The sequence below is a fragment of the Nematolebias whitei genome, chromosome 20 (assembly GCF_014905685.2).
Source record: "Nematolebias whitei isolate Nwh7 chromosome 20, NemWhi1, whole genome shotgun sequence".
Lineage (NCBI taxonomy): Eukaryota > Metazoa > Chordata > Actinopteri > Cyprinodontiformes > Rivulidae > Nematolebias > Nematolebias whitei.
The window spans coordinates 10,741,804-10,750,882 of NC_056517.1; the positions used below are offsets into that span (position 1 = coordinate 10,741,804).

Genomic DNA, 9,079 nt, shown 5'->3' on the forward strand with positions numbered 1-9,079 from the left:
CATGTAGGCCAGAGCTGAGCACTGGATCTCAGAGAGGACTTTTCCTGATGTGTTCTTTGACTTCAGAAACTCTTGGATCTCGTGATGAACTGAGAGGTCGTTCAGCTCCATCAGACACTGGAAGATGTTGATGCATCTGTCTGGAGAAGTACCAAAACTGTTCACCTTCTTGAGGTTCTTGATGACTCTCTTGATGGTTTCTGTATGGTTCTCTGTCTGACCCAGCAGGCCTTCTAAAAGTTTCTGGTTAGACTCCACAGAGAGGCCATGAAGAAAGCAAACAAACAGGTCTAGGTGGCCTGTTTTACTTCTCAGGGACTTTTCCAAAACTCTGTACAAGAAAACATTAAGAGACCTGTGTTGATCAGCTTTGAAAATTACATTTCCCAGAAACCTCTTCATCACCTCCCTGTTCTTGTTGGTGAAACAGTGGAACATGTAGACGGCAGCCAGGAACTCCTGAACGCTCAGATGAACAAAGCAATAGACTGGTTGCTGGAAGATCACACACTCTCTTCTGAAGATCTCTGTACAAACTCCTGAGTACAGCGAAGCTTCTGTGACATCAAGACCACACTGCTCCAGGTCTTCTTGGTAGAACATGATGTTTCCTTCCTCCAGATGTTCAAACGCCAGCCTCCCCAGCTTCAGAAGGATGTTCCTGTCAGCCTCTGTCAGCTCCTGTGGACTGGTCTCAGGTCCTTCATGGTACTTCTTCTTCTTCCTGTTTGTCTGAACCAGCAGGAAATGTGAGTACATGTCAGTCATGGTCTTGGGCAGCTCTCCTCTCTGCTCTGTAGTCAACATGTGGTCCAGAACTGTAGCAGTGATCCAGCAGAAAACTGGGATTCCACACATGATATAGAGGTTCCTGGAGGTCTTGATGTGAGAGATGATCCTGCTAGACAGCTCTTCATCACTGAACCTCCTCCTGAAGTACTCCTCCTTCTGGGCATCGGTGAAGCCTCGTACTTCTGTTAGCCTGTCCACACATGAAGGAGCGATCTGATTGGCTGCTGCAGGTCTGGAAGTGATCCAGACCAGAGCCGAGGGCAGCAGGTTCCCTTTGATGAGGTTTGTCAGCAGCACATTGAGTGAGGACTTCTGCGTCACATCAGAAAGTAGCTGACTGTTGGAGAAATCCAGGTAGAGTTTGCTTTCATCCAGGCCGTCAAAGATGAATAGAAGTTTACAGACAGACAGCTTCTCTGCTGGGAGCTTCTGTAATGTTGGATGGAAAACATGGAGCAGCGTGAGAAGACTGTACTGCTCATTTCTGATCAAGTTCAGTTCCCTGAACGAAAGCACAACCACCACGCCCACATCTTGGTTCTCCAAGCCTTCAGCCCAGTCCAGAGTGAACTTCAGCACCGAGAAGGTTTTTCCAATGCCAGCGACGCCGTTGGTCAGAACCACTCGGATAAATCCATGTTGCTCAGGTAAGGCTTTAAAGATGTCTTGACACCTGATTGGAGTGTCATGAAAGTTCTTGATTTTAGAAGCAGTCTCCAGCTGCCTCACCTCATGTTGGGTATTAACCTCCTCATTCTGCCCATCTGTGATGTAGAGCTCGGTGTAGATCCTGTTCAGTAGGGTTCTACTTCCTGTTTCATCACTCCCTTCAGTCACACATTCAAATCTCCTCCTCAGACTGGCCTTGTGTTCATCTAAAACTTCCTGCAGAGCAACATCTGATGAAAAAACAGAACAAATGAGACAGAAAGAAAACAGTCATCCTGTTTGAAGACACAAACTGATGGAGGAACGGAGAGTGTTGCTAGGGCAACGGGAGGGCATTCTATGTTAACCTATCAGAATGAGTGCTCCAAGCGACACGTGATTATAGTCAGTCAGACTGTACCTCCATCTCAGCTCTCCAGCGACTGATGATATGGTGAATCAAGCTGGGAACAGCTTACCTCAGAGTCTTTAAAAACTTTCTTTCTGTTCATTTTTTACCTGCTTCAGGTGAGCAAAGTAAACCCCCCCCCCCCCCCCCCCCCACCCGCCAAAAAGACCTTTTATTATGAACAGTAAAGTAAAGTAAATGTGGAGCTAGCTCAGCAGACTGTGAGACTGTGGTGCTGTCTCATGTCAGCAACATGAAGGACAGTTAAGAACAAAAAGCTGTCAGAAATTAAAATGACTGTTGACTAGCCTTACAAAGTATCCTCTGCTCACTTGTGATTTACTTTAAACTTAAATTTAGGATGGTTCCAGCTGCTATTGTTTTGCCAGGATTTTCAGGCAGGAACGAACCCAGTGGTGCAGGCAGAGACTCAGACTCAGTATATACAAAAATAAATACTTTTAATGATAATAAATTAAATGGCTGATGTGGCAGCACACTTACAAACTGGGAATACGGATCAGGTCAGGATTGGTACATATCAGGACTGGTCAGGACAAGACAGGGTAGACCCAACGACGACGCAACAAAGAACAAGTCTAACAGATAGACTTATATACACAGAAAAGATAAGATGTGATTACAAACAGCTGGCATGAGACAAGGTTGAAACTAATTGGGTAAATGAGGAGACACACTAGGGAGTACAGACAAGGATGGCCCACCAGATGGCGCCATCCTTACATGTTTGTGTTTTCAATGACACTAAAGTTAGCTTCTAATTCACAGCAACCAAGCTGAACGTTAGAATATTACATAGAATTTATTGTCTCTGGACTCTAAAGTAGGACATGTCCTTTTTAGTCAAACCTGTTAAAAATACTAAATAATGAATGTTGTCAGGGGATTTTGGTCAAGGTTTATGAGTGTTTTTAACTACTATGTATTGTTTTTGTACTATCAGTGCTTAGCGTATTCTTAGTTTAGCATATTTCTTAGTTCATGTCTTAGATCTTATTATTGTTTATATTTTACAATGTATGCTTTGTTGGATGTAACTGGGACCCTGTGTACACAATTTCATTCCATCACATGTACCACATGTGATGAAAATGACAATAAAGAAACCTCGACCTTGACCTAGAGAATGTTAACTTCCCATGAATCATGTGTTTGAGTTAGGAGTGATTTCTTTTTTCTCTGAAAGACAGTTGAATGAGGAACTGATTTACTTCTGAATGTACAGCTGGATGGCCAGGTTCCTCAGTGTTTGCCTGTAAGGTGTGAGAGTTGATAAGCTTATAAAAACAAATCTCACAAGCTGCTTGTGGCAGATTTTTATGACTGGGCTCCATGCATGTAACTTCTGTACATCTGTGTAACCTGTTGTGAAAGTCTGCTCTTTCAAGTAAAACCAGTTAAAAATCTTTTAGTATCCTCAAGTGTAGCTACTTTGAGTAAGTAAAATGAATAAAGAATATTTTTATCTAACATTTTGGTCCTTCAAGTGCCGGATGCAAAATCTGACCTCGAACCTCCAGGCTTAGATCTGAACCGTGCACAGGGGAGATTTAATTTGCTTAACTGAAAGTCCTCAGGCTGGAATTGGCAAATTTGAGTAAGGCCAGATTTACTGTTGGTTTGAGTGAAGTGACGGGTGTCCAACCAGAGCAGAGTCACGCACAGAGGGTGAGAAGGTTATTTTTATTATATTTGGGAGATCGGGGATCTCAAATGGGAGTCACAAAGGGACTCTGTTATAGCCTGGGGCTATCATTTAATCAAAAGGGGGTTTGTGGGCTTCACTGTATTGTCAGGGACATACAGAATAAAATAGGGGTTTGGGGAACCTTGGGCAATTGGGAATTACATTATCCTAGAGGAGTTACAAAGGGACTTCATGTATTGTCGAGGACATACAAAAAAAATCTGATAGTGGAGGACTATCAGGAAAAGATAGTCATTTGCCATTGAGACCACGTTTGATCCAGAAGGAGGCCGAGTCTGAATGACTGTAGTCACGTGACGCTTGGAGCACTCATTCCGGTAGACTTCTGGTAAGATGGCGCCCATGTACATGGCTTGCAATCCACCTCTGCTGATGGTGTTCGGATTATTTTTGTTTTTTGTATTCCTCATCAATGACATCAACTCTCTGCTGGTGTATGACAGACAACAACTTTTGGATCTTCGTTTTTCTGTCACTGAAGTCGCTTATTTTGACCATTATCAGCGTACCTCTGGACCCCCCCCCCCCCCCCTGCTGGCGGATGTGCCAGCTTACCTTCGCTGCGCTCCTCACCTGCCTGCCCGGAGATCTCGCTTCAGACGCCGGGGAAAACATGCTGGTCAGCTGGTGAAGATGAAAGCTCTGCGTGCTGCATCTTCCTCTTCAGCTTGTGGTCATGGTCTCCAGCTGCCCGTATGCCCGGACCAGGTAACCAGCGGGAGTTGTCAGCCAGTGCGCAGCCCGGACCGACCTGGAGGGGCTGTTATTGAAAACTTGCGGCCATTAGCGCGCACTAACTCTACCACTGCTGGCTCTACTTTGGACAATATCCGGATGTGTTTGGTCAACGCAAGATCTGTTACCAACAAAACTTTTATCCTCAGGGATTACTTTCAACAGCACGATTTGGACTTTCTGTGCATCACAAAGACTTGGATGTCTACGAGTGAGTCCAGCGCCTTGACGGAATTACTGCCACCGAACTGTCTGTGTTTTAACGCCCCGCGGCCATCAGGCCGGCGCGGTGGTGGATTATTAACAATATTCAAATCAACTTTTGACTGTAAACAACTGCCCATCCCAGTTTCCCGCGCCAGCTTTGAGCTGAGCGTCTTTGAACTCGGACATTCACCTCTGACGTTATTTGCACTCGTCTACCGCCCACCTCGGTCTAAGGATTTCATAAATGAGTTTTCTGACTTCTTGGCTGAAATCACACCAAAATATGAGCATATTTTCATTATTGGTGACTTTAATTTGCACGTGTGCTGTCCTGAGAAGCCCTTGGTTAAGGACTTTTTAGTGTGGACATACACTGGACCTTGTTTTAACTCATGATATGACTGTTAATAATCTTGTTATTGGTGATAATGTTTTTTCAGACCACATGCCAGTCCGGTTTGAGTTCACCCTCCCCCATCTAACTCCTAAGTCCTGCATTCCTGCACGTCGCACCCGGACCATTAACCACTTCACTACTGCACGTTTCACAGATGTTTATAACTCTGAAATGATCATTCAGCCCCCAGTGTTTCTCACCACCACTGTGGAGCTGACATACCAGTTCAACTCTGTCTGCTTAAAGACTCTGGATCATGTTGCGTCTGTTAAAACCAAAAAATCAAAACTCAGAGCAGAACCTTGGCTGAGTGATGTCACGAAGGCCGTTAGGCAGCAATGTAGGAGGGCGGAACGAAAGTGGAGGAAAGTCAGGCTGCAGGTCTCTTTCCAGATACTTAAAGAGAGTTGGCGCTGTTATCAGAAAACAGTAAAAGCTGCTAAATCAAAATTCTTCTCTGATGTAATTACCTCAATCTCTCACAACCCACATGTCCTCTTCTCCACCCTAAACTCTGTTCTCCACCTCACTGAACCATCACCTCTGGAAGCCTCGACTGAGCTGTGCGACAACTTCTTACATTTCTTTTTGGAAAAAATTGCGACCACCAGGGCTCTCATTTCCCCTCCAACTCATGACCCATCCATCCCACCTCAATCTGTAGCTCCATTTGACCATTTTGAACCCATCACTCTATTTTCTCTATAGCAGGTCATGTGCAGCTTGAAACCTTCTGGCTCCCCCTTTGATGTGGTCCCCCCTCGACTACTAAAGGAGGTTTTTCCTACTCTAGGTCCGTCCATTCTTGCCATAGCAAACAGTAGTTTATCCACTGGCATGGTGCCAAAATAACTTTAAACATGCTGCTGTCCAGCCTCTCCTGAAAAAACCAAACCTTGACCCCTCAGTCGTTTCCAACTACCGGCCTGTCTCCAAACTCCCATTTGTTTCTAAACTACTGGAGAAAATAGTCAAGTCCCAGTTGAAGTGCTTCCTGGAGGATCACGCCATCTTAGAGCTATTCCAATCTGGCTTTAAACCTCTCCATAGCACTGAAACTGCCCTGCTGAAGGTCTTTAACGACATCTTCAGATTCACAGATACCGGTGATTCTGTGCTGCTTGTTCTGTTGGACCTCACAGCCGCCTTTGACACCATCGACCATGAGATCCTCATTGCTAGGTTGGAGCAGTGGGTGGGCGTCACAGGATCAGCCCTCAATTGGTTCAGATCTTACCTCACTGACAGATCCTTTTGTGTCTCCATCAAGGATTTGAGTTCCGCAGAGGCAGAGCTTAAATGGGGGGTTCCGCAGGGGTCCATACTGGGTCCCCTCCTATTCTCTTTATACCTGCTGCCACTTGGTGCTATTTTCCGGAAACACAACATGCCCTTCCACTTCTATGCCGATGACTGTCAAATTTACTTCCCCCTAAGACACAATGGTACATGCTCTATTCAACCACTGCTCAACTGCCTGGCTGACATCAGGGACTGGATGGCTTTAAATTTCTTAAGTTTCAATGAAAAGAAGTCTGAAGTCATGTTGTTCCCTCCCAACGACACGATCACAAACCACTGCATCGACCTTTCCGCTCTAACCCTGTCAGAAAAACAAAGAGTCACTAATCTGGGCGTGATAATGGACCCTTCCCTGAAACTTAACAATCATGTGAACGATTGTGAAATCATGCTTCTTCCAACTGAGGCGGCTGTCTAAACTGAAGCCCATATTGTCCAAAAAGAACCTGGAGACCGTAATACATGCATTCATTACATCTAGGCTTGATTACTGCAATTTGCTCCTGTTTGGTATCAGTCAGACCTCCATTGCACGACTACAACTGGTCCAGAATGCAGCAGCCCGATTTTTAACCAGTACAGGCAAAAGAGAGCACATTACACCAGTTTTGGCCTCCCTGCACTGGTTACCGGTTCACTTTCGAATCCAGTTCAAAATACTCATGTATGTCTACAAATCACTGGACAGTGTCGCCCCCCCTTCTCTCTGATTTGCTACAACCGTATGTCCCACCACGCTCCCTGAGGTCAGCGGACCAGTTGCTCCTCACAGTTCCAGGAACTCGTCGTAAGCGCAGAGGTGACAGGGCCTTCTCTGTAGCAGGACCAAGAGTCTGGAACGAGTTACCTCTGCTTGTCAGACAGGCCCCCTCCCTCTCGGTTTTCAAGTCCCGTTTAAAAACTCACTACTATTCAATAGCTTTCAACACAAGATGATCTGTGTTTTTATCCTGTATGCTCCACACTGGTTTGTCGTCATTATCTGCATCGTTTTTATGTCTATATTCTGATTTACCTCATTTTGTATTTTGCTTTGTGTGTTACCTGTTGTTTTGTCTGTACAGCACTTTGGTTGGCCTTGTTGCTGTTTTAAGTGCTTTATAAATAAAGTGGTATGGTATGGTATTCTGACTGGTTGGCATAGAATGCCCTCCCGTTGTCCTAGCAACACTCCCCCTCCCTCGACCTTCTTGCACATTTTCTGTTTTGCAACAAGCAACCTGCAAAAAGGGTAGCCAAAGTGTCACACACTGACAGCCATGCACCTGCAGGAGAGGAGTCACCTGTGCCGAAGGAGAGTTGAGCACTCCAAGAAGAAGATTTGAGAAGTTGTAACTTTGAATTCAAGTTGTACTGAAAATGTAGACACAAGTTACAAGTTCACAACAATTGCAACATACATGTATAGTATCTACCTTCATACCCAGTCTTTTGCCCTCGGTTTTCTCTCTGGACCAACTGTCTGCTCTCACAAAGCTAATTCATTAGTTTAAGACTTGCTCTAACTCCAAAAGGGTTGGGTGTGACTTGCAATAATTTGAGCTGTTCCTCTCTATGTTTTGATGCCCTGACAACCCTTGGACTTGACTTGTTACCTGTTTGGTATTTCTGACTGGTTTTGTTTTCAGCTCTAGTTGGGGCGGCTGTGGCTGAGTGGTTAGAGCAGTCGTCCTCCAATGAGAGAGTTGGGGGTTTTAATCCACCAGCAGACACATGGTGAAGTGTCCCTGGGCAAGACACTGAACCCCTCATAGCCGCTGATGTGTGTCCCATCAGAGTATGAATGTGATAAAGCTCTGATTAGTCACTTTAGAATGATTTGTTCAATTAGCTTTGTAGAGATCTAGTAGAGTGCTGTATGACTGTGTGTAGTAAATTGCTGTATGACTGTGTGTGTAGTAGTGTGCTGTATGACTGTGTGTGTAGTAAATTGCTGTATGTCTGTGTGTGTAGTAGAGTGCTGTATGACTGTGTGTGTAGTAAATTGCTGTATGACTGTGTGTAGTAGTGTGCTGTATGAAAGTGTGTGTAGTAGAGTGCTGTATGAAAGTGTGTGTAGTAGAGTGCTGTATGAAAGTGTGTGTAGTAGAGTGCTGTAAGAATGTGTGTGGAGTAGAGTGCTGTATGACTGTGTGTGTAGTAGTGTGCTGTATGAAAGTGGGTGTAGTAGAGTGCTGTATGACTGTGTGTGTAGTAGAATGCTGTAAGAATGTGTGTGTAGTAGAGTGCTGTATGAAAGTGTGTGTAGTAGTGTGCTGTATGAAAGTGTGTGTAGTAGAGTGGTGTATGACTGTGTGTGTAGTAGAGTGCTGTATGACTGTGTGTGTAGTAAATTGCTGTATGACTGTGTGTGTAGTAGAGTGCTGTAAGAATGTGTGTGTAGTAGAGTGCTGTATGACTGTGTGTGTAGTAGTGTGCTGTATGAAAATGTGTGTAGTAGAGTGCTGTATGACTGTGTGTGTAGTAGAGTGCTGTAAGAATGTGTGTGTAGTAGAGTGCTGTATGACTGTGTGTGTAGTAGTGTGCTGTATGAAAATGTGTGTAGTAGAGTGCTGTATGACTGTGTGTGTAGTAGAGTGCTGTAAGAATGTGTGTGTAGTAGAGTGCTGTATGAAAGTGTGTATAGTAGTGTGCTGTAAGAATGTGTGTGTACTAGAGTGCTGTATGACAGTGTGTGTAGTAGAGTGCTGTATGACTGTGTGTGTAGTAGAGTGCTGTATGACTGTGTGTGTAGTACTTTGTAAATTGCTGTATGACTGTGTGTGTAGTAGTGTGCTTTTTTGAAAGTGTGTGTAGTAGAGTGCTGTATGAAAGTGTGTGTAGTAGAATGCTGTATGACTGTGTGTGTAGTAGTGTGCTG

The 9,079-nt window shown here is 44.7% G+C and overlaps 1 protein-coding gene across 1 annotated transcript; it reads right to left on the reverse strand.

The window, feature by feature from the left end:
• On the reverse strand, positions 1–8,903 carry LOC119426838 (protein NLRC3-like; the record flags this gene model as incomplete). Its single annotated transcript, XM_037694421.1, has 2 exons — positions 1–1,691; positions 8,873–8,903. Coding segments are annotated over 2 exons (1,722 nt in total), but the record flags the coding sequence as incomplete, so codon positions are not given.
• Positions 8,904–9,079: the final 176 nt, after the last annotated feature.